This window comes from Cyanidioschyzon merolae, chromosome 17 (assembly GCF_000091205.1).
Source record: "Cyanidioschyzon merolae strain 10D DNA, chromosome 17, complete genome".
Lineage (NCBI taxonomy): Eukaryota > Rhodophyta > Bangiophyceae > Cyanidiales > Cyanidiaceae > Cyanidioschyzon > Cyanidioschyzon merolae.
In genome coordinates, this window is record NC_010143.1 from 417,174 (window position 1) to 439,917 (window position 22,744).

Genomic DNA, 22,744 nt, shown 5'->3' on the forward strand with positions numbered 1-22,744 from the left:
CATCCGTCTCGGGGTTATACGCTTACGGTTTCCTTCGCTTGATACGCCCTTACGATATCGAGGAAAGTGGGTTTCAGACTCGCCCCACCGACCAGAAAACCATCGACGTCAGGCTGCGCAGCAAGTTCAAGACAGTTTTCCGGGGTGACCGAGCCACCGTAGAGAATTCGCATCTGTGACGCACAGGCTTCGCTGACCTGCCGACGAATCCAGCTGCGGATTTCCGAGTGGGCCTCTTGTGCCTGAGCCGCCGTCGCAACCTTGCCAGTTCCAATGGCCCAGACAGGCTCGTACGCAATAACCACTTTGGCCCAGTCGTCGGCGCTGAGATGTGCCCTTACCGCCGAGAGCTGCCGCTCATTGACCTCCCGGGTGCGGCCGGCTTCGCGCTCCTCTAAGAGTTCCCCTATGCACAGAATCACGTGCACGCCTTTGTCGATAGCGTATTTTGTTTTGCGACCAATGACGTCATCGCTTTCCCGTATTTCCGGTAAATGACGCCTCTCCGAATGCCCTAGAATCACGTGACTAAGCCCGATATCCCGGATCATTTCGACCGCAACCTCACCGGTGAACGCTCCCGGTTTTCCGACCCAGCAGTTCTGCAGTGCTACCCCGAAATCAGGCCGCAAAATCGATCTCGTCAACATGGCATAAACCGATGGCGGTGCGACAACGACTTCGACCCTGTTAAAGTCGATGTTTTTCCCAGCGTTGAACGCTTCGCACAGCTCCTGGACGGACTGCTTCGAACCGTTGCATTTCCAGTTGCCACCCACGAAGAACTTCCGGGCGCTTTGGGCGGACATGAATAGACGTGTACGTGCTGTTCTTACGATGCGCAAGCGCTGTGCGTAGCTCTCCGCCTTGCTACTGACTGCGCGGCTTGGCACACCGAGCGTCACAAACATGTTTGGAGTACGAACCCGTCGTTGCTGGCCACTGATGCAGCCGATGAGCGCAAGTCGCCGAGACTATCCACGGTGTCCAGTAATGTGCGTGTTTATACATTTTTTTCTTGATCGCCTTTCGAGGCAGCGCATACGACGCGCTCGCCCCGTTCATGCCAGCGGTGACGCACGCTACGCTGGAAGCGATCGCTGCGATGACTACATTCCAAGTCCGAGACCCTTTTCCACGCATACCGAAGAGACAGTAAACTTTAGCAGCGTATTGTGTGAGATGTGTCATGCAGCTGCCGAATGCCATTCCGTGAATGGCCTCAAATGGCGGAGGATTTGTTATTCGAACGGAATCGATTGTTTCACGCGAGATGTTCGGTGAGCTTTCAGCACGGTTTTTGTGGATCGAGTTGCGAACGGCCGTTGCCAAGTATTATCGTCCGTGAATCCAGCGCAATGAATCGCTTCGTCAAAGCGTTGATTGAACCTGAAAGACCGAAACCCTGCAAGAATACCGTGTACGCATATACTATAAATAGCGATAGAGGAAGAACGGAGGCTCGTACGTATGCATCAGATAAAGGTATCCGTTAGTTTACAAAAACCTATTTGATTGCGCCGCAGATCTGCTTTACTCCGGTGATGGCACGAGTGCCAGCGGCGAACTGGTCAAAGCAGTTGCCCCGAACAGGCGGCCGAGAACTCTCCAACTGCGTATGAATCGACAAGTCCCTAATGCTCCATTTCAGAACCTCGAGGCTGTATGCCTGGGAAACCTTCGAAAGAATCTCAGAGCTGGAACAGATGGCAACGTTTCTTGTTTAATTGTTATCGGACACGACAAAGGCGGTCACCAGAAGCGTACAACTCGGAGTTGGTTCATCCCCGGTGCAGTGTATAGCAGGAGATCGACATCACGATGCAACGCTTTGTATAGATCGTGGATGAATTACGTGCTGGACATTAATTCCTTACTGAACATTGTAAGAGAGACCGCATTCCTCCCTCAGGTCAGTCATACAACAGTGCTCAGATGGTTGCGGAATAACGGAATAAACATGTATGTGCAGTCCACGCAAAGAACTGATGTTCCTTAAGTGTGCTTGCAGTCAATGGTAGAAAACGACCAATAGATCACGCTCTAAAAAGCAAAAGTGACGCTGATAGCCGCCGCGGGCGTCTCTGCTTCTCAATAGCTTGAGCGTGTTGACCAAAAAACATGGGGATGCAGTCGCCAAGGAGAGTGCTAGTTCATGCACTGCCGTCTTGTACCGAAATAGCAACGACAGAGTTCCTAGAACGTCGGGATCCGTACGAAGCACTGGAACCTCGAGTTGCTTTTTTAAGGTGATAAGACTTCCTCTTGACGAAACGGTCAGAGCGTGTACGGGTATTCGCGGAGCAGGGAGCACGATGTATGCACTACCGAACTTTAAGAGAACGAGGACACTATCTGTTCTAGCTGGAGTGGATTCTTTTCGCGGCCTCAGTTCCGCTAGTAGACAAGGTTCATACAATAGCTCCAAACACTGTATCGAATCATTGAAGACTTTACCCTGACGTCTGGCGACGTCCGCCCATTGGACAAAGTGGCATTTTCCAATTTCCCTAGCGGTCGGGCTTTCGCCGATTTTATCGGGGCAGAGCTGATTTTCATTCCTACGTGCATTCCGTGGTTCAGCCACATCGAAGGAGTGTTTTTACCCTGAAACGTCATGATAGTTTCAAGTGCGAATCCCTGAAGCGTTCAGCACATGGTGACACACCGGGTACATTTTATCTGTCTTGCGCAAATCCTTCTCCCTCTGAGAAAGTCCTCACCAAGGGGCATCAAGAATTGCGTTCATCTAAAGAAATAAACCATCCAACGGATGAGCTGAAGTGTGCACTTCAGAAGGTCGAGATGCAACGAAGGCAGCGGAGCGCTCCGGCGATCGAAAAGCACAGAGCGCCGCTAGAGCGCTAAATGCCACAGAGGGCGCGATTTCAAGGACTTCTGCTACTGATGCGTTCCATCGTCGTCAATAAACGCGTGGAGTTCGTGAACCGAGACTCCAACGCTGCCATCCATATCAGAAGATATGCAGTGCTGAGGACGAGACCCAAGGAACTGACGAGAGCCAACTTTATGGGGCAACCTCTCAGTGTCAAAGTGTACAAGGGCAAGCTGAACCCCCACAGCAGGGGGCCGGTCAAAAACGCCTGGGAAGCGTCTGCACGTGGGTATTCATTTACTCTGTATGGCCGCGAAACGTTTCCGCTTCCTTGACTGTGGAAGCGAAATCCGTGGTGACTTTCACAGCATTTTGGCGCGCTTTCGAGCAGCGCGCGCCAGATCCGCCGATGATCGCTGTGTTGCGCCTGGCGAGCAGCTCCGCGTGGCAAGACAGCGAGTTGTGTCGCGCGGCTGCTGCGCTTATCCAAGCCTGGGTTTCTTTGAACATAGTGCTCAATGAGCAGCGTATTTGAATGCCATACTGAAATTGAGACAGAATGTGTTCATGACGAATCCTATGGAACCTTCCGCGAACCTCTAGTCTATCGCAGTCAAAGACTATCAACGCAGACGCTACGCGAGAAGCTAGCCTTGTTGGAGCGGCGGCTCAATCCACGCCCCTGGGATGCGCGTACTGCCCAGAGCGAAGTGCTTCTAGTCAACAAAAAACCTCGCTTTTGTGTGGAGGGTTTTGAAAGGCTTTCTGGGAACTACTCTGGAGAAGAACTGGTGACAGCAGGAGCTGGTGCGCCGGCGGACTCTGCCGCGAAGCTCGCGACGCCAGAAGCGGAAACCTGGGTGTATTGCGCCAAAGCCGCTGCAGATGGTTGCGGCTCTTCGGTGTGTCGCCCAGGACAGAGTGATTCCAAGTCAGGTAGTGAAACTCGGCGAACTCCGATACCGCGTGGCGAACGAGTGCCTGGGAAAGTCGATGTCGTAGCAGCGGCGACGATAACGTCAGGGGCCGCAGAATGCGCGGATGCCTCGAGTGTAGATGCGAGCGGGAAACACACAGACCAGCTGCATCCTGGTCAATCTTCGTCATGTACGGACAACAGGTTCCAGGCGGAGATTCACGACCGTACTCCAGAACATAGAAACGAGAACGATCTGCGCTGCCCTGAGAGCTGTCACCGCCGCGGGTGTGAAGCTGGCGCAACGCCACCGCCCGGTTCGCAGTCAACGAGTCCCGGCAACTCTTGCAGCGTTGCGGAGACTATTCTAACCGTCTCGCGATTCGAAGGTAGAAGTGGATGCCAGACAGAGCTCGGCTCGCAGACACCGTCGCAGACTCCAGCAGCAACCGTCGATCGTAGCAGTTCGCCGGTAGCTTCCAACAGCGGGGAGAGAAGCTGTCGAAGCGAGCCGGCTCGCCATGCGCAAGAGTGGACGACCCCTGCCGCGGTCGCGGGTCAAAGCACCATGAATAGGCCCCGAAAGAGAAAAGCGCGCGTGCCTGCTGCGGAGGAGAACAACGGCCTCACACTGGATCAGTTTTTTTCGCGAGCGGAGAAAATGACGCCAAGTGCATCGGCCGGAGCCTGCACGTTTGAGATGGATTCCATTGAGAGCGGGAGCAGCAGGGTGAGCGCTGCGGATGACGCTCCTGGATCGCAGAGCATCGCGGGTCAGCAGGACGCGCGGCTTGTCAAAGCCACCGCCTCTGTGGAAGAAATCCACAACCAGTATGTGCTCCAAATCGAAGGGCTCTCCACACAGCTCGAGGAGCTACGTGCTGTGGCGTTCGAGCTCGAGTCTACACAGGAACGCCTCTCCCAAGTAGAACGCACCGCCGGTGCACTCCGAAATGCGCTGATGGATGCCCTGCGGGAGCAAGGCCGACTCGAGCGAGGGCTGAACGCCCGGCTAGTCGCTGAAAAGTGTCAGAGGTTAGGGCAACCAGTTATTGCTCGCAGCGGCACTGCCCTGCAAGAAGTGTGGGAGGACGGATCTGAGTTTCAGCGTCTGAGTGAGCGTCAAAACGTCATCGCCGCGGAGCGAGAATCCATCGAGAGGTCACGGAAAGAGCTTAGCAGACTGCGCCGCCCCGCTCCTGGTCAAAATGATGCCACTGCAGATGCCCCGCAATGGCTGTCTATGTACATCGCAGAACAAGAAGAGATCTTTCGCGTGCGAATTCAGCTTCTGAAACGAGATGAAGCCGCTCTCGCCGAAGAGAGAGCGAAACTGGAATGCGAACGCGCAATGCTTCTGCGTGAACTGAAACGCGTTCGCGATGAGAGTGCCTCTCGATTCCGAGAATTTCCACTGCTTGCCGATCGGTATCTTCTTCTCCGCTTGCTCGGTCGCGGTGGCTTTTCTGAAGTCTGGAAAGCCTACGATATCGAGCAGGCCCGGTATGTCGCATGCAAAATCCACCAGCTCCACGCCTATTGGAGTGAATCGCGGAAGAGCAACTACATCAAGCACGCTACCCGCGAGTATCGAATCCATGCGACGCTCAAACATCCCCGTATCGTGAGCTTGTACGATGTGTTTGAGATCGACGACCACACCTTTTGCACAGTACTCGAGTACTGCGGTGAGGCCTGTGACCTCGACACCTATCTCCGGATGAACCATCACGTATCGGAGCGCGAGGCCAAGTCCATCATTGCACAGGTGTTGAGCGCTCTCCTCTATTTGAACTCACAACCCAAACGGATCATTCACTACGATCTCAAGCCTGGTAACATTCTGTACACAAACGGAGAGGTCCGCATCACGGACTTTGGCCTCAGCAAGATCATGGACGAGAACCTGAACACCATGGATGGAATGGAACTAACTTCGCAAGGCGCTGGCACCTACTGGTACTTGCCCCCAGAGTGCTTTGAGGGCATCTCTGCTACGAGCGGCGCCACGGGTCCTCGAATCAGCAACAAGGTGGACGTCTGGAGTTGCGGTATCATCCTGTACCAGCTTCTTTACGGTGTCAAGCCATTCGGAAACGACCTTTCCCAGGAACGAATTCTGCGTGATGGCACGATCCTCAAAGCGTCGGATCGAGACCTCTTCTTTCCGGCAAAGCCAGCGGTATCCACGGAGGCCAAAGATTTTATCCGTCTATGTCTCACGCGAAATCAAATGGATCGACCCGATATTCGCTCTATTGCGATGCACCACTATCTTCGAGGGACTATAACGATGTCCTAAATGGTCACCCGAAAGCCAGTGGTGTCCTGAATTTCGCCTGCAAACCCATGGAGCTCACAACCTACAGACCCACAAGATCGAGATGATTCTTCACAAACGCGAAATCACCCGGGTTCGTGAGCTCAAGCGGCGTGCGAATAGAATTGCACGACAACACCATGAGCTCGATCTGTGCGTCGTGGAGCAACTCGTTCAACATTGTGGACAGAATGTATTCCTTGTGCGCGTACACGTCGTTCTCGTCAGTGCTACACCGTTTCACGCTCTGCTGCTGCTGCTGAAGATGATGATCGTCACGCAGTGCCTCCAGCTCGGACAGAAAGCGTCGAAACCGCTCGTCGGCCCGAGCGAAGATGCTCGTATCGTGGAAGCCGAAAACGTTCATACTCGTGAGCTCGTCGCCAGTATAGCGACCTTCCTCAATATCTTCGAAGCCGATGTTGTACTGTTCGACAATTTCTAAAACTCGGTGTCGCTCATCTGTCTGAACGATGGCACGGTTAACTCGCCCTTCCTTGGGCAGCACTTCGCGCAACTTGTATCCAGGCATGCACGCGGTTTTCGCCGCCGTAATGTGATTGCATACCAGTGACAGAGCTGCCACTCCGTATAAGGAATCACCATTCAGCACTATGAAAGGTCCATGAATATGCTCCCGCGCCGCAAGCAGTGCGTCCACGGTGCCCAGCGGTCGTTTTCGCCACGCCGGTACCCGTTGCACGCAAAAGTATACTGGGAGCCCATAAAACTGTTCGCCAATGAGGGCGTGAATCGGTAAGTGTGTAGCCTCCGACACCACGAAAACGAGACTCGATATCGCTGGATAGGCCTCGCAGAGTTGACGAACAGAGAGTTCCAGGAGGGTCTCGCCGTGGCGACCCACCTCCTGGAGGCACTTGATGCGCCCGCCAAACCGGGAAGAAAGCCCTGCTGCGAGGTACACCGCTTGAATTGTCGGTTTCACCGCTTCATTCTCCCTCATGGGATTGTAAAGAATCAGAGTAAACGCTCAACAAGTGGCAGTGCCGACCAGCGTGCCACGTTGTCGCCGCAGGCGCTGGGGCGCGAGAGGTAAGCACCCGCGGACAACTGGCTAGTCTGCGCTGCGTATCGACGGCCTGAGGAGGTGCGCGCGCGCGCGCCCGCGCCTCTCGGCGGCATTTTGACACGATATGCCTGTGATACCTCTGATGCTACTGCCTCTGATGCTATTGCTGATGCTGGTGCCTCTGATACCTCTGATGCTGGTGCCTCTGGTGCATCTGGCGCTGATGCCTCTGATGCTGGTGCCTCTGATGCCTCTGACGCTGCTGCCTCTGATCCTAGTGCTGATACTAGTGCTGATGCTGCGTTTCTCTGGGTGCTGCAGACACACGCGGTGTCGAGAAATCGATGACGCGACCCGCATATCCTTCCCTCGGTTATGGAGTAGATTTGCGATGTGTGTAGCGCTAATGCAGATTTGTAAATTCGCTCTTAATGCAGATACTTGACAAAAGGGTGGCGCGCTCGCGCTAGAACGCAAGAGCGAAACAAACTCGCACAAGCGCACCTCTGATCTGAGACAACGAGGCAGTATTACGGGAAGACACTCATGAACAGCGAATCCGCATTCCGAAACGCTTGGCAAACGGATCGCTCTCGCCTAGCACGTGTCATGCACCGTACCTGAAAGCGATGTTCCTGCTGACTTTTCGTGAGGTGCTCTAGCCGGCCCCGAGCATAGCACTGTTCTCGTGCAGAAAGCAGTGTATGGTGTCTAGCGCGCCCGCTTCCAGTACCGATCGTGAGCATATGGACTATTCCTGGCATGAGACTCCGAGCCCCAGGCCGCAGTTCCCAGATCAGCGGTCGATATGCAAAACGCTCCGTGATTGCTGCCACAATCACTCTGCAGATCACATCTTCGATCATAAGGGAAACGCGCATGAGAGCGCGTCGTTCCCACGGTCCTGAAGCAGCATGCTCCGCCCGCACATCATAAGGTATCTGTGCTGTGGAGCCGCCAGCACCCCGATGCTGGGGCAGCAGCGCGAACTCGCGGCTTTTGTGGAGTCCGCGCACCCCGAAACACGCCTGCAGGGCCATGGGCACGGCAAAAGCAGCCACCGTGTCTGGCAGAAAGCCACAGCACCACTTTCATGGCTTGTCGTGGAGAATTTCGTTTCCGGTTTACAGCAACTCGGAATGAGCGTACAAGGCGTGTGCACCTCGTTTCGCTACGATACTTATAGATGAGTTCCGAACATCGTATACACACCACGAACTGGGGTGTACACTTCAGAAGGTCGAGCTAGGAAAGTGCCAGCGGAGCCCTGAGGATATAAAAAGCACGGACCGCTGACAGAAGCGCAACTGGAAAGGAGAGCGAAAGTTCGTGGACTACTTGCATTAGTGAGTACAACCAGTGACGGCAAGAAACGTATGGAGTTTGTGAATCGTGACTTTAACGCCGCTATCAATATCAGGAGGTGTGCGGTGCTGGAGACGAGACCTCCAGAGTTGACACGAGAGAACTTTATTGGACAACCTCTCAAGTCGAATTATATGAGACAAGATTGGAAGAAGTAGTAGGTGGCCAGTCGAGAAAAACTGGGAGGCGTCTGCACGTCAGTGGGAGACGTTTCGTATAGGGCGCTGGTCGCCACTACTGCACACGCCCGTAGTCTTTCTCACAATGCTACGGTGGTGGTGGTGGTGCAGAAGATTCAAAGCAAACTTGCCAGTTTCTACGCTGCGTGGTGAGCAGCTTTTCGGCTCCGCGCAGCACCGAAACCTAACCCAGTCGAGTTATGTCGGCGAGAGCGTCTACTTGTGGCAGAACAAGGCTCGCGTTCACGGGCTTGTGTCGCCACGCGAAATAGCTTGCAGTCCGCGCTTGAGAAGCATATTAAGCGGGGCACTGAGCCGACGTGGTTACTCGACTCCTGCTTCGGAGAGTGTCGACGTTCAGCGGCGTCTAGATGAGCAGCTCCGCGCCAAGGCTGCTATTGCGCTGGACCCGCAGGGCCTTGCGACAGTTTTGGCCGACTCGACCCGAATCGAAGAAGCTAACGCCACAGTGCAGCCCGATTCTACCGCGAACGAAACGCAGGCACAGCAGCGACGACGTCGACGACGTCTGTATCCCGACGGTTCCGTGAACGCTACTGGACGACGGAAGACTGCCGTTGCAGTCGCGCGTCTCTTCCCGATAGAGTCGCCCGGAGGTCCGCAGTCGACCGCAGTCGATCATGAGACGCTCGTGGAACCCCGCTTTCGCGTCAATCGTCAGGATATCGCCGATTACTTCCTTCGTGTTGATCATCGTTTGGAGATCATGCGCCCGCTGATGCTCACCGGTATGGAGAACCGTTTCCATGTTCATGCGTTTGCACGCGGCGGGGGCATCACCGGCCAAGCCGAGGCTCTTCGACTTGCCATTGCGCGAGCTTTGGAGGATTACGACCCTGAGCTACGGCGTATACTCAAGCCGGCAGGTCTTCTCACGCGAGACCCTCGCATGGTTGAGCGGAAAAAGTACGGTAGGCACAAGGCCAGAAGAGCCTTTCAATGGGTCAAACGATAAACTGGCTAGGATTGCTTGCGGTTAGCTTGTGCGCCGAACGCTGGTGTCTCAACGCGGAAAATGGCAGGACCCGGGGGCATGTCCACTGATACTCTATGATGTCGAATGACTGCGCAGCGTGACCGTCTACATATTGCTCGAATCATATCCGTTTGCTGTATATACATAAAGCTTTCAAAGCTTGCTGGATCCCTGAACCGTACCATACAAATGCCTTGCTCCAGGCGAGAGGCGAGGCCCCTGTCTCCTGGCCTCTGATTGTCTTCGCTCGATGGTCGGCGAGAAGAGGATTCTTTTCGTTCTTTTCAGGAAGCCAGTAGTAACCGCCCTCTAGCATCCCGAAATCCATGTCCACATCACTCCCTTAGATTTTCTATTTCTTCGAATGAATGCGTTTCGAAAACATCTATAAATCGCGAAAAAGCAATTTGATGGCACGAACCTGCGGACGGAATACCTTTGACGTGAAAGATTATAAGTGTACGCGTTTCAACGCGAGGCCAATGACGTGCTGTTCAACGCGTGACGGGTTTTCCACAGAAGTATGCGTTGTTCTGTGTCCATTCGTATCTCTTTATCGGAGCTCGAATCCACAGTATGAAGGCTTCACATCCTCTTACTCCTTGCTTACCATTTGCTGGAAAGCATATGGAGTGGAATGCGTTGACAAGAACGTAGTTTTGTAGACAGCGTTTGATGCGTTCTGTTCTTTCGTGCAATTCTTTTCAGGACGAGCATTACGAGACGGATGGATCATTCACCAGCTGACCGGGGAACGACTGACTTGTGCATGGAACACGCTTTTCCGTAAGCTGGCAATGACAGCCCAAATTTGTTGTGCGACCTGTCTTCAATCTACAGAATACATTCCCCAAGTTGCATACCGAAGGGAAAAAACAACGTGCGTATATCGCAACAGGTGCTCCAGAATGCACCCCAACACATCCATCGACCCGCGGATACGCATATGAAGCTTTGAACTGTTACGTTTACGCATCGATACGTATATATTCACGCAGACGCATGAACGCATGCTGGCATCAGTAACCAGAAACGAACGCATATCACTGCGCAGCGATCACTGATGTACGTCTTCTGTAACGTGTTTCATACAGCTTGCATGCTTGCCAGAACAACGAGCGTACTACTCGTGCTTGCTGGAGCACTTTCAGCATCTTACAGTATTGGACCAAATCGAGACTTTTGGCTGGACTCCAATCGTCGACGACGAGGCGGGGTGACAGATATCCAGCGCGTCAAGAATCGTGTCTGGACGTACTCGGTACCAGTACTCGGTTTTCGTACGCGTTCTCGAATGCTGGTATTACGCACAATGCAATGCTTTTTGATGCTCTTTGGATGCTTGTGGTGACGATCGTGATCCGCTGATATGCTCCATTCGTATCCTGTCGAGAAAAACGACACCTCCGCATCATCACCCTGATTGATCGCTTTCATGGATCGAAAAGGGACTCGTTCGCGTTCCTGCAGCAAAATCAAGAGGAATCCTGCGCGGAAACAACATGCAACCACAAAGAGCTGGCCAGCACTCATAGATCCACTTTCGCATCCTCCACGAGCGCTTTTCGAGGTTGGGTGCTGATTGCGCCTAGTTCCGGGTAACGGGGTACCTCAAGGCGACCTCAGAGCAGCGGCGCGTTACCTAGAACGCGTGCAAGTCGGAACGAGCCGCATGATGCAAGCTTGCTGCACGAGCATTCCATGGCAATCATGGGATGTTTTCCGCAAGACTGGCGTCCTGGGACACAGCCGCCTCAGACTGCTGCGCTCGCCACATCTGGGCGTACACCGTGTTGCCTTCCCGCAAAAGACTCTGATGCTGGCCTCGTTCAATAATGCAGCCATCGTTCATCACGAGGATTTCATCTGCATCGCTAATCGAAGAGAGACGGTGTGCAATGAAAATAGATGTGCGGTTCGAGGCTACCTGCTGAATAGCATGACGAATGAGCAGTTCGGTGGACGAGTCCAAGGCAGACGACATTTCATCGCACACGAGAATGGGCGAGTTCTTCAGAATGGCGCGCGCGATAGCGATACGTTGCTTTTCGCCGCCACTGAGCATAATGCCACGCTCACCGACCATGGTTTCGTAGCCGTGTGGGAAATGCTCCACGATTGTGTCGTGGATGTAGGCTGCTTTGGCCGCGGCCTCAATTTCCTCCTTTGTTGCATCGATGCGCCCGTAACGAATGTTGTATTCGATGGTGTTGTTGAAGAGTACGATATCCTGAGGGATGCAGGATATGGCTCTTCGGAGCGAAGCGAGTTGCACCCGTTTGATATCTTGTCCCCCGATGTAGATCGAGCCTTGATCAGGATCATAGAAGCGGAAGAGGAGTTTGATGATGGTGGATTTTCCACAGCCGCTGGGTCCGATGATCGCCACTTTCTTCCCGTGCGGCACATCGAATGAGATCTCCCGGAGGATCTGATGGCTAGCGGTGCTACCAGTGCTCGGTGGGTCTGCCCAAGACGGGTACGCGAAACTCACTCCCCTAAAAGCGATGCTAGCGTCGCGCTCGAGGAAGAGCGGCAGCGCCGACGCGAGCTCGACGACGCGCGGACGCAGCTGCATCACACCAAACATCATCTCCATATCCGTTAGGCTTTGGCGAACCTCCCGGTATACTGTGCCCAAAAAGTTCAGCGGCATCGACATTTGGAAGAGGAGCCCATTCACCAACACAATATCACCGACAGTGAGTTGGCCCTGCATGACTTCGCGAGCCGCCATGACCATCATCGCAGCCATAGCTACGGTAAAGATCGCGTTCTGCCCAAAGTTCAACACCGAGAGGGACACCTGCGTTTTCACATTCTCGCGTCCGTATTTTTCAAGAAAAGCTGCATATTGATCTGCTTCCACGGACTCGTTATTAAAATACTTGACTGTTTCGTAGTTCATGAGGCTATCAGTGGCCTTATTGCTCGCCGCGTTCTCAGCAATATTCATGCTCTTGCGGAACTGCGTTCGCCACTGCGTCACCACCAGCGTGAAGATCGTATAGGCCGTGAGCGCTCCACCGGCAATAATGGCATAGCGCTCGCCGCAGCTATAGGCGAGCATACCGCAGACCAGACCAACCTCGAGAATCGTCGGCAGGATATTGAAGACAATCGCCCGCATGAGAAAGTCGATACCACGCATGCCCCGGTCAATGGTACGCGCAAGCGCACCAGTTTTTCGTGACGAGTGATAGCTCAGATCGAGGTCCAGAATTCGGCGAAAAGTCGTCAGCGCCAAATCAGAGATCGCTCGCTGACTCACTGTTGCAAAAATGGCATTGCGGAGCTCATTTGTCAGTGATGCTGCACCACGAGCTAGTCCATAGGCGAGAAGTATCAGGACGGGCCAGGTGCTCGCGTACGCTGCGGCGGGATCAACCGCTTTCGATAGCATATCGACTGCGATCTTGAATGTCACAGGAACCTGCACGAGAAGGATTTTGGAGACGAATAGTAGCGAAACGGCTATCGCTACGCGTCGACGCAGAACTGGATTGTCGCGAGGCCACGCGTACCTGCTGAGTATGCGCCCAACGCCGCGAAAAGAGGCAGGTTTGACGCCCTCGAGTCCAGCCATATCGGCGTTGCTGTGGAGAAGCTTCGACGACGTTGATGTCGATTCCGACTCGGAAATGAGGCCGAGGCTGCGAAGCCCGCGCATTACCTTCTCCGACGAGCGCTGTCGGAGTAGCAGCCAGCGCTCGGCAAGTGTCTTGGATGCTGGAGCTGGCGCGTCGGCAGGGCGTCGGAGCTTCTCTTCCGGTGCGTGTGCTCTTGGTGAACCCGCGTGGACCCGGCAACCGCGCTGAAAAGGCGATCTGCGAAATGCTTCCGAGTTCCAGAGGAGTGAGCGTTGCACCCGGTTTCTGTCATTCGCTGCTCTTTTGGTATAGTGGGCGCTGTGCATGCTATACAGCGACACTTCCTGAGCACGCACCTCATGAGTCCAACCGTTTCCTTGCTGCAAGCACCACCATTGGATCGAGGCGCTTAGCTTGCAAGCACGCTTCCGCGATGCCACTCGCGGAAACACGCACGTACTTATCCTGAAAAGTATGTGCATATTTGTAGCGAGAGCAGGGCACGCATGGAGAGCAGCAACCGGGCTGCCGCAACACGGGACGTGCCTGCTCCCTGCCTGCAGTAGCACCCGCGTGCAGCACTCGTTTCGTTGAGCCTTCGGAAACCGCCCCTTCCAGAGAAAAACAAAAGTCCCACAAGCCCGAACACCAGACGGAACTTGCCCAAATACGCAAGCAGTCCAGTTGGCTTCTTGGGAACACCAGGGCTATAAGCACCGCGTTCAGCGTACGCAACAGGCGCCCTGTCCTGAGTGTAGCTCTGTGGACGCGTCGCCGAGGATGAGCGGCTCTTGTTGCGTCGCTCCCTGTATTACTCTCGCTTGTGTTGCTGGTGGTGCGGTTTCCCTTTGGACCCGTCGTCGACATTGCAGCAACTGTGCTTTCTAGCTGCAAGCTGCCGCTCCATGCCCAAACGGAGTGGTGGTTATAGAAAGAAAAGGCGCACGCAGCCGCCACAGTCGACGGAGCCTTCGGAGTCAGAGGCGAAACCTCCGCAGTCGTTTGTTTTCCGTCGAGGGCCTGCGAGTCCAGAGGTGCGAGCCCTCTTGCTTGATCTTCGACGAGTCTTGTTACCGAATACAGCGCCTCGGCTCCGAGAGGGTGATCGATCCGATCTCAAGGATCTGCTGGACGTTGCTGGACCGCTTGGGGTCACCCATTTCGTCATGTTCCGCGAGAGTCGCCTCGGTTTCGTGAATGTACGTTTCGCACGAACGCCCCGCGGACCCACCGTCACTTTTCGTCTCGAACGCTTCTCGCTGAGTTCGGACGTGCACCGAGCGCAGCGCAGACCGCTTACGTTGAAGCACACGGACTTTGAACAGGCACCTTTGTTGATACTGAGCAACTTGGACACCGACACGCCAAATACGCAGCTGCTCGTCACGATGTTCCGCAACCTCTTGCCGCCTTTGGACGTCAAGAACATTCGCTTGGAACAGGATGTGAAACGAGTCCTCTTACTTGACTGGAATGCGACGACGGAGGAGCTCGAATGGCGACATTATGGTATTCGGATACGACCGCAGGGGGTGTCGAGGACTATTCGACGCGTCATTGAACGGCGGGGGAGACGTGCGGGAGCGCTCGGCGCTGGACACCTGCACGATGTTAGTGAGCTGGCGGATCCATCACTTGCAGCGACGCTGCTTACCTCGGAAAGCGAGGCAGAGGGACCGTCTGAGTTCCAGTTTGAGCGATGGATGCCGCCCCCGAATCCAGAACCTAGCGCGATAAGCGCTGGTGTTGGTACTGCGGTATCCGGTGCCCGGAAGCGTACCACGGGTTCAGGGAGGTCGCGGATGTCAGCAGCGAGCTACGCGCCCCGAGCTGCAGTGCGTCTCATCGAGGTAGGTCCGCGGATGACCATGCGCTTGTTGAAAATTGAAGAGGGGCTCTCCAGCGGGACAGTCCTCTACCGCGCAGCCTCCTTTAGCGCACGCGATGGTGCGCAACTCTGAACCCGTGGAGAGGTTTTTGTGCAGCGGAGCACGGACCGCTGCATATCCTTGCGGTCGTGCTCATTCGTGCCTTGTGACCGGTTCCAGCTGCACCCATTGATCAAGGGAGCGTAGCAGCAGCGCCTCCAGATGGTTAGCGCCGATGGAGTCGAGTGGGACGTGCTCTATGGCAGTGCGGTTGCCGGAGAGAGAAGCGAAGCTTGTGGTATTTTTTTACGGAACAACGTGCTCGACCCGCACTGTTTCTAACCTGCCGTGTGTGCAGATGATGCGCTTCCGGGGACACAGCAAACGTCGAAGAACACGATCCGCACTGTTTCTAACCTGCCGTGTGTGCAGATGATGCGCTTCCGGGGACACAGCAAACGTCGAAGAACACGATCCACACTGTTTCTAACCTGCCGTGTGTGCAGATGATGCGCTTCCGGGGACACAGCAAACGTCGAAGAACGTGTAGTGCGAACGGGAATTCTGAATCCGAGCCCACCAGCATAATGTACTGGAGTTCCGTTCGGAGAGCGGAGCGCGGTTGCAAAGCACACCCCAAAGCTCTTTCGGGATCCTCGTGGATGGTCGTTCACGTTCGAGCCGACCGCTTGTGGATGAATTTTTGGTAACGATACGAGCGTCGCGTAACTTGACGCAGCATGGATACGTCATGCTCGCAACGCCAGCACTAGGAAAGCGCTGGTCTGCCGCACCCCGAGCAGACTCTCCACGAACAGAACAGACGCATTCACGAGCGCCGAGCGCATATCCTGCACACTTAGCGTGCGGAGCCGCTTCGCTTGCCAGGAACGGCTGCGAGCCCTCGGCAGGCGCCAGTATCCCGTGCACGAGTCGCTTAAATCTGCATACCCGCACTGTGCTGCTGCTGTGGCAGTCACTTGCTGCAACTTGATTATGATCTGCATCATTGTTCTCGTGGAGCAGTGTCCACGGTGAGCGCTTTAGTCTGGTTATGCGTCCAGAACAAGCGCTTCCAATTGTAGCAGGGGAGAGCATCTGCATTGCGGCATACAGAACGCTGTCGTAGCTGCGCGCTCGTATCCGGCGACAGCGGTCTCCTTTAACTGGGGCGAAGAAACCGTGACGCAAGCGATCGATTACGAACGAATGCATGAATGAATGGATGGATGTTGCGCGCTTTAGAGCGTGACCCAGGGATACCGCTCGTCTTGGTCGGAACGCGTCATCAGAATACGCTCACTTGAATGCGATATGTGGAACGAACCCAGCGAAAGCGGTACGCGCTTTTCTACTCGGTTTGCCGCTCTGTCGCATGTTTCCAACGATGGAAAGCGGACTCCTGGTAGTCTGCGCGTGACGCAGTCCAGTGATTGTACGGTCGTACAATGAGCAATGAGAAGTTTGGTTTTCGTTGACAGCGCTTCGATGGGCTACGGGTGCTGTTTTCATCCGGCGCAGATGCTCAGCGCCAGAGCGTTCTCGACCTGTACGCAAAATCGGGATGCTTCATACCCGAGCTCTAGTGTTTGCGTACTCAGGAGGCCGGTTAAAGAACTCTCCAGATTGCTGTCTTGTCTGGCTCCATTTCGAACTCCACATCCAAAACAGATGTGGCCAGCGTGTGGCCCTTTCGTTTGCCGCTCACACAGAACAGCGTCGTGGTTTCCGTGCCTCGCCAGATATCCGCTCTCTCCGCATCCTGAACGAGGCGGAACAGCTCCATGTGCCGCATCTGCTCCTTGCTTTCCTGATCCTGAACATCGATGTACCCAAAGAGGCGAATTTCTTTGTCTGTGCCAAAGCCGCTGATAGGAATAGGCACTGCCCCCGGGTTGATGTAATGAACGAGAGCCCCGGTGCGAATCAGATTCACACCAGCGTGCGGTTTCTGCTCGGTCCATTTATCGGCAACGACGCCTGGGCGTAGCGGAGCTGTGTTCGACGACGACGATGTCGTCACAACTGATCGCGACGGAGAAGCCTCTTTCGACTGCAGGCGGAAACGCGTCTTGCGGACCGTATACGCCTCCCAGGCAAGGCCCGGCACAAAACCAAGTGAGGCCGTTGACGAGTTCTCTTGACCAACAGCCGGAGACTTGTTTGCGTCATGCGCTTCCTTTTCTAGACGGTGCTGCTCTTCAACAATTTTGAGAGACAGCAAGTACAGGGCACCGTAGTCAATCATAGAGGGATCTTTCAGCGCAGCAGAATGGAGAACCTCCAATTCGTGACGACCAACACCCCCGCCCAGGCGAACGACTTCGTCACAGCGGCCTGTGAGCGCAGCGGACGCTAGCAGCACCAAACGATCGTTGACATCCATGGATTTCCCATCTTTCTCGGCTTGTCGAACCGCATCGTTATACGCAGTGCGCATTTTCTCGGGATCATGCATTCGACAGGCAATGTCGAGTTTTAGTGCCGCAGAGCGAGCCACCGATTCGCGTATAAGTTGTCGAGTCTCGGCATCGGAGACAGTTGCTGCCTCCGCAGCAAGTTCATCGAATCCTCCCATTTCGAGTAGGCTCCACGCCGACTCTAGGTACGTTTTCTTCAGCTCTTCCCGGACCTGCAGCGCTTGTTCCAAGCTGATCTTGCCGCTGGACGGGTTGTACTGCGCTGCGGTTCTGGTGCAGAAAACCGTGTGGCACCACTGCGCGATGACAAAACGACAGGGCGCACTGAGCACTTCGTAGGACTCTATGGACTGCAGCTTCTTCAGGAGCTTGCGCTCCCGAGCAGTGTCGGCGTTGCCCGTTTCCTGAATGTTCCGGAGGGAGGCGTCCAACTGCCCAGCGAGCTCCGACTCGTCTATAATCGGGAGCGATGGAACGCCTCCTGTCGCAGTGTCCGTTTCAGAAGGTTTCGCCAGCGTCGTGCTTGACGAAGCAGGCGGAGGTGCTTCTGCGGTTTGTGCTGCAGCGCCGCTTGCGGACGCTGACGGCTCTCCGGTTACGGCAGCTGATTCGGAGATGATTCGATGATTCCCAGACGACCCGCTTTCGGTTTCACTCGACGTAACGTTAGCCGCTGTGGGTGCCTCTACGGGTTGCTCAGCGGCCCTGCCTTGGTACGTCTTTTCCGACTCCGAAGGATGCGCGGAAGCCGTGCTCGACAGCGATCGAAGCTGTGTGCGGGTGCTCTTGTAAAGGTAGTAACCGCCGATCGCTAACCCCGTGACAGTTGCTGCCGTCACCACATAGGTGAAAGTGCGACCCATAGTGTCTACCGGTCGAGACACGCCACACACTGCGTTTGGGCGGGTCAAGGGTGGAGGCAGCGTTCCGGCTCCGCGACGCGCGCTGCTCCGCCCGAACCCCTGGAAAGTCCTTATGATCTATTAAGTTACGTAAAAGTATATTTTAAGATAGTTTTGTACCTTAGACGCATGTCCTTGCGCAGGCTCAGTGTCGCATCGCGTGTGCGGGGATTTTCGCGATCGCGGCGCGGCCGCTGAAGGCGCGAAGCCTTGTCGACGACTGTGCGGTAACCCTGGGCCGCATCATGCTCCAGTCAGCGTCTCGGTGTCCACTGTTTTATGCGTTTTCGGGGCGCCCAGGTACCACGTGAGCACTGGGCTCTGTGTTGGATTTCACAGAGTGCCCGCTTAGGTTCTCGGCTGAGTCGCCGATGACCGGGTTTCTGCCGTATCAGCATGCGATCATCGGGAGCTCGCTTCCCATGTCCATGTATGTGCAAGCAGCGTCGGATAACGTCTACAGGTTTTATGCATATCGGTAGCAAGGTGTGAAAAGCTGAACGGCGGGAACGAATCTATGACAGGAAAGGCCGCTTCCTATCCGTTCCCTCTTTCGAAGTGAATCCTACACGCTGGTGGGAATACCATGAGGAGGCGGGTGAACGCTTCGGCTGCGAGCTTACCCCACCATATCAGTACCACTCGAGTCGCAGAGGTGTCCATTCGAATCACAGCATACGTCTGTTACGGATACGGTTGCGTCAAGTCGATTCCCGTGGCAGCGAATTTCTCGATGCACCAGCCAATGACCCCTATCTGGCGTTCTACGAAAAACCTTTCTCGAATAACAAGCGCATTTCTCACGCACTATAAGCCGGCTCGATCGAGCTGTGCAGAGAGGAAATGTAGCGCTCGCATCCGTGCCATTACCGTAGCAGCCGCTTGGCAGACCAATGGCTCTATCTGCACGTTGCGCGTTTGTATGAACAGCGTCACCCCGTATCGAAGAAGAGCTCAAAGCTGAAGCATGCAAAGGCGAATGGACCCAGAGCACCCACGAAAGCGCATCAAACACGTTCACATACCACTCGCAAACAACAAGTGTGCGCAAGCAGGCGCGCCGCCTTTGGTGCCTTTACTCTGCGGCAGGCGGCGAGGGTACGTCTGTTCGCGCCATTTGCTCAGCGCGCGACTTGAGTCCATGGTTGAACGCTTCAAAGTCCCGCAGCAGCCGCTTTCGAAACCGACCGCTGGGAAAGACATCGGCAGTAATACCTGAGAAACTCGCGGTGTGCGTAAAGAGGCATCCGTTCGTGGTAGGCTCGATCCGGAAAGAATGCCTACCCCTAAAGACCCATCCAAAGACTAGTTTTCGCTCCCAGGTGAGCTCGTTGCCTGTACGTAGCTGGGTCAGCTTTGAGCGAAAACGCCGCCCTCGCCAACCGCTATCGAGCTCCACAGTGAGCGTCGCACCCAACGCTAGTTCGCCTCGTATGTTCGAAAACAGGGCGTTCCACTCTGGATACCGCTCGAAGTCACACAGAATATCCCAGATAACGGAAGCCGGGGCCAAGATCTCGATAGAAGTATTGACTTGGACGGGCATTACCGAGCAGCAACACACACACACAGTGCAGGGTCTGCTGCAGTTTCCGCTTCGTTTCGCCAGAAACGGTGCACTGGGAAGGTGCCAGCGACGCACCGAGGCTACGTGTCGTAGTTCGACTACAAGCACGCCGCCACCACTACCTACGACTGTAGCTGCGACGAGCCAAAGCCAAAGTCGCCCCTGAAACGGGAAACACGAACGTCTCCAGTTTCGCTCAAACAAAGTGCTTCGGTTATATCGTCGAGAACAAGAGAGAGCCCGTCGCTGGCGCAAACCCGTTCGGGAGACATTAACTGGTACAACACGTGTGGAAACCGGCGCGTTGCACACACACACACACGGCGTCTCCTGTTCGAACGCTAGAGCCGTCGAGCTGAAACCGCTCCAACCCACACTGGAGCGCTGCACCTGGACACCGCGGACAGCGGCGGCTCGCGATCTGCACGTGCGCCTCCCGAGCCTGGAGCATTGCCTGTGCTGATTCGCGAGCCGCTCGCTTTCGAATGTCATCGCGACTTGTGCGCTGGTACAGCCGAACATGCATTGGTAGATCATGGTGTTGTTACATCGAGTTTGATCACAAAGGAACAGGCCCATTGAGATAACAGGGGTATCCATATTAAAGTTTGAGCGGTTTTCCGACTACCATTGAAGCCAGCCCTTGGAAGATTTGTCTGCGGCAGCTCCCTTTTCGTCTCGCTTGTCTGCAGCTTTGGATACGCGAGTCTATCCGAATTCCGCGTGGTAATTTGTCAGCATTCGAGCCATGTTATGGGCTACGTTATCGTCGGGATTTCGCAGTTTCCGGCCGACGCTCGTGCATTTGATCCATGCGCGATCGTTGCGGTCTATATTTCGCTTGCCATCTCTATGGACTCTGTAAACAGCCTCGGTGCACGCTTCGCAGCGGTGACTCTTGATTGTGGTGAGGAGTTCGCGGATGTAGACGACACGAGCTTCCCGAAACGCAGCGCTACAGCGCGTGAACGCGTGGTTTATCGCTCCGTACATGCCCTTGACGGGTACAGAGCGCTCCGCTGGATACCCGGCTCCGATTCCGCGCCCGGTATCGTACGCTGCGATTATCGACGTCCATCGGGCGATCGCTCGGCGAGCACTCTATCGGCTACAGGTGCGAGCGCACGCTGTTCCATTCGATAGAGGATCTGTTGAACGCGACCTTGATCATGATGAAACAAGTACTGGATGGGGAATCCTGTCTCGTGATCAAGTCGGGACATTTAGATACGTGTATGCTCTCTTCGTCCAAATATGTTTGGGCATTGTCCAACCGAAGCGATCGCTGCGTTGACCCAAGCCCATGTGCAAAATCCTTTTCTATGCAAGTAGAAGAAGAGATTGGAGCCCATAGAACCAAATCCTGTGAGAGGTATCCTGTCACTGTCGAATGGAGTATCGTCTATTGTCACGAAGAGAAGGATTTATTTTTGAAACGTAATGGAAAATTTGACGTGGCAAGTTCAGTAAACTTGCTGCATGAGCACGTGATCAAGTCGTCAAAGCACGACATCGAGGACGCTTCCTTGCCAATCCAGAGGCGTGAGTCGCTGCGCTCACGAGTTACCTTGAAACCGAAAGATCGAAAACTTGAAGGATGCGAATTTTGGGCGTGCTCCATGTAAGAAAAGGAGAAGAACGGATGCTTTTGCGCAAGCATTGGATATCGATATCGGTTATTATGTGAGCATTTGTTCGAGGGCCCTGCGAAGAATCTTGACTCCGGTCACGCAACGAATTCCAGCAGCATAGAGTCGAAAGCGCGACTCCGAAACCGCGGCTGGGGAACCGAAAAGCTACATATAAATCCATAAGCCGTTTTGACTGCACTTTGAATCTCAAGGTTATGCATCTGTCGAAAATCTCGAAAGTAGATCGGGAACCAGGAGCGGAGCCAGCGCTTCAGTGTCCGATTTCAATCGGAGTTCAGCATAGGCCTCGATGCTGTGCGCACATGCACGAGAATCCGTTTCGTCTCGAAGAACTTCGAGCTTCAAAGATGCGAGCTCAGCAGTTTTGCCACGATGCGTCCGTCCCACGATGACGAAACGCAGGCATGATCGTCTGTTACCGCATCGCCGACAAGTGTTTTACGGCATCTCGATTGCATGCATTGCAGAGAGAGTCTGCTGGAATCGTTCCATGCAAAGCAGTAAACAAGCGAGCGTGAAGATCCATGCAGGCATTCGCATGCGGCGGCTGTCGTATGCCACTGATTTCCGTATCATCGCCGTGCCACGATGCTATGCGTTGTCGTATGCATGACCCTCGCCATGCATTCGATACGCTATAAGTTGGTACCCGAACAGACGTCTGCATGCATGCTCGCATAGCGTCAGAATCATCATGCCTTTCTTTTGGAGTGACCAAAAATCCCGCGCTGTGAGCCCCGGGACGCACGCTTTCTGCAATGCACACCTCTCGCCAGCCATCAAGCGCTCCGGTTCAGCGACCGAGTGCGTGACCCGCACACGACGCCGACTTTTATCCTCACAAGGCCTGCTGCTGCACGCAGAACCTGGGCACAGAACGGGTGCAGCGCCCTGATCAACAACATGAACATTTCCCCAGCAGTATCTGCTGATACCTGGGCAATTCCGGCGGAAGTACAAAGCGCGAGACCATGCACTCGAAGCAGATACGGTGCACATTGCACAGACGATCGTGCACGAATTAACAGACATTTCTGGGGGAGCACCATAGGCGTCGTTCGAGCGACCACATTGCACAATAAACACCCCAGTCTGATAACAG

At 54.8% G+C, this 22,744-nt stretch overlaps 9 protein-coding genes across 9 annotated transcripts; 4 read left to right on the top strand and 5 right to left on the bottom strand.

Annotated features, from left to right (window-relative positions):
• Positions 1-14: 14 nt before the first annotated feature.
• CYME_CMQ172C (triose-phosphate isomerase) lies at positions 15-911 on the bottom strand (the record flags this gene model as incomplete). The annotated part of the gene is made up of 1 exon (XM_005538051.1): positions 15-911. One exon carries the CDS (start codon positions 909-911, stop codon positions 15-17), a length of 897 nt encoding a protein of 298 aa, XP_005538108.1.
• A 2,443-nt stretch (positions 912-3,354) lies between these two features.
• On the top strand, positions 3,355-6,054 carry CYME_CMQ173C (tousled-like kinase; the record flags this gene model as incomplete). The annotated part of the gene is made up of 1 exon (XM_005538052.1): positions 3,355-6,054. The coding sequence occupies one exon, from the start codon at positions 3,355-3,357 to the stop codon at positions 6,052-6,054; it is 2,700 nt and encodes an 899-aa protein (XP_005538109.1).
• Positions 6,055-6,115: 61 nt separating this feature from the next.
• CYME_CMQ174C (hypothetical protein) lies at positions 6,116-7,036 on the bottom strand (the record flags this gene model as incomplete). Its single annotated transcript, XM_005538053.1, has 1 exon — positions 6,116-7,036. One exon carries the CDS (start codon positions 7,034-7,036, stop codon positions 6,116-6,118), a length of 921 nt encoding a protein of 306 aa, XP_005538110.1.
• Positions 7,037-8,731: 1,695 nt separating this feature from the next.
• On the top strand, positions 8,732-9,622 carry CYME_CMQ175C (mitochondrial ribosomal protein S9 precursor; the record flags this gene model as incomplete). The annotated part of the gene is made up of 1 exon (XM_005538054.1): positions 8,732-9,622. The coding sequence occupies one exon, from the start codon at positions 8,732-8,734 to the stop codon at positions 9,620-9,622; it is 891 nt and encodes a 296-aa protein (XP_005538111.1).
• A 1,729-nt stretch (positions 9,623-11,351) lies between these two features.
• Positions 11,352-13,715, bottom strand: CYME_CMQ176C (ATP-binding cassette, sub-family B, member 7, mitochondrial precursor; the record flags this gene model as incomplete). The annotated part of the gene is made up of 1 exon (XM_005538055.1): positions 11,352-13,715. The coding sequence occupies one exon, from the start codon at positions 13,713-13,715 to the stop codon at positions 11,352-11,354; it is 2,364 nt and encodes a 787-aa protein (XP_005538112.1).
• A 423-nt stretch (positions 13,716-14,138) lies between these two features.
• Positions 14,139-15,194, top strand: CYME_CMQ177C (similar to ribosome biogenesis protein SSF1; the record flags this gene model as incomplete). The annotated part of the gene is made up of 1 exon (XM_005538056.1): positions 14,139-15,194. The coding sequence occupies one exon, from the start codon at positions 14,139-14,141 to the stop codon at positions 15,192-15,194; it is 1,056 nt and encodes a 351-aa protein (XP_005538113.1).
• A 1,516-nt stretch (positions 15,195-16,710) lies between these two features.
• On the bottom strand, positions 16,711-18,384 carry CYME_CMQ178C (hypothetical protein; the record flags this gene model as incomplete). Its single annotated transcript, XM_005538057.1, has 1 exon — positions 16,711-18,384. The coding sequence occupies one exon, from the start codon at positions 18,382-18,384 to the stop codon at positions 16,711-16,713; it is 1,674 nt and encodes a 557-aa protein (XP_005538114.1).
• A 625-nt stretch (positions 18,385-19,009) lies between these two features.
• CYME_CMQ179C (hypothetical protein) lies at positions 19,010-19,387 on the top strand (the record flags this gene model as incomplete). Its single annotated transcript, XM_005538058.1, has 1 exon — positions 19,010-19,387. The coding sequence occupies one exon, from the start codon at positions 19,010-19,012 to the stop codon at positions 19,385-19,387; it is 378 nt and encodes a 125-aa protein (XP_005538115.1).
• A 111-nt stretch (positions 19,388-19,498) lies between these two features.
• Positions 19,499-19,969, bottom strand: CYME_CMQ180C (hypothetical protein, conserved; the record flags this gene model as incomplete). Its single annotated transcript, XM_005538059.1, has 1 exon — positions 19,499-19,969. One exon carries the CDS (start codon positions 19,967-19,969, stop codon positions 19,499-19,501), a length of 471 nt encoding a protein of 156 aa, XP_005538116.1.
• Positions 19,970-22,744: the final 2,775 nt, after the last annotated feature.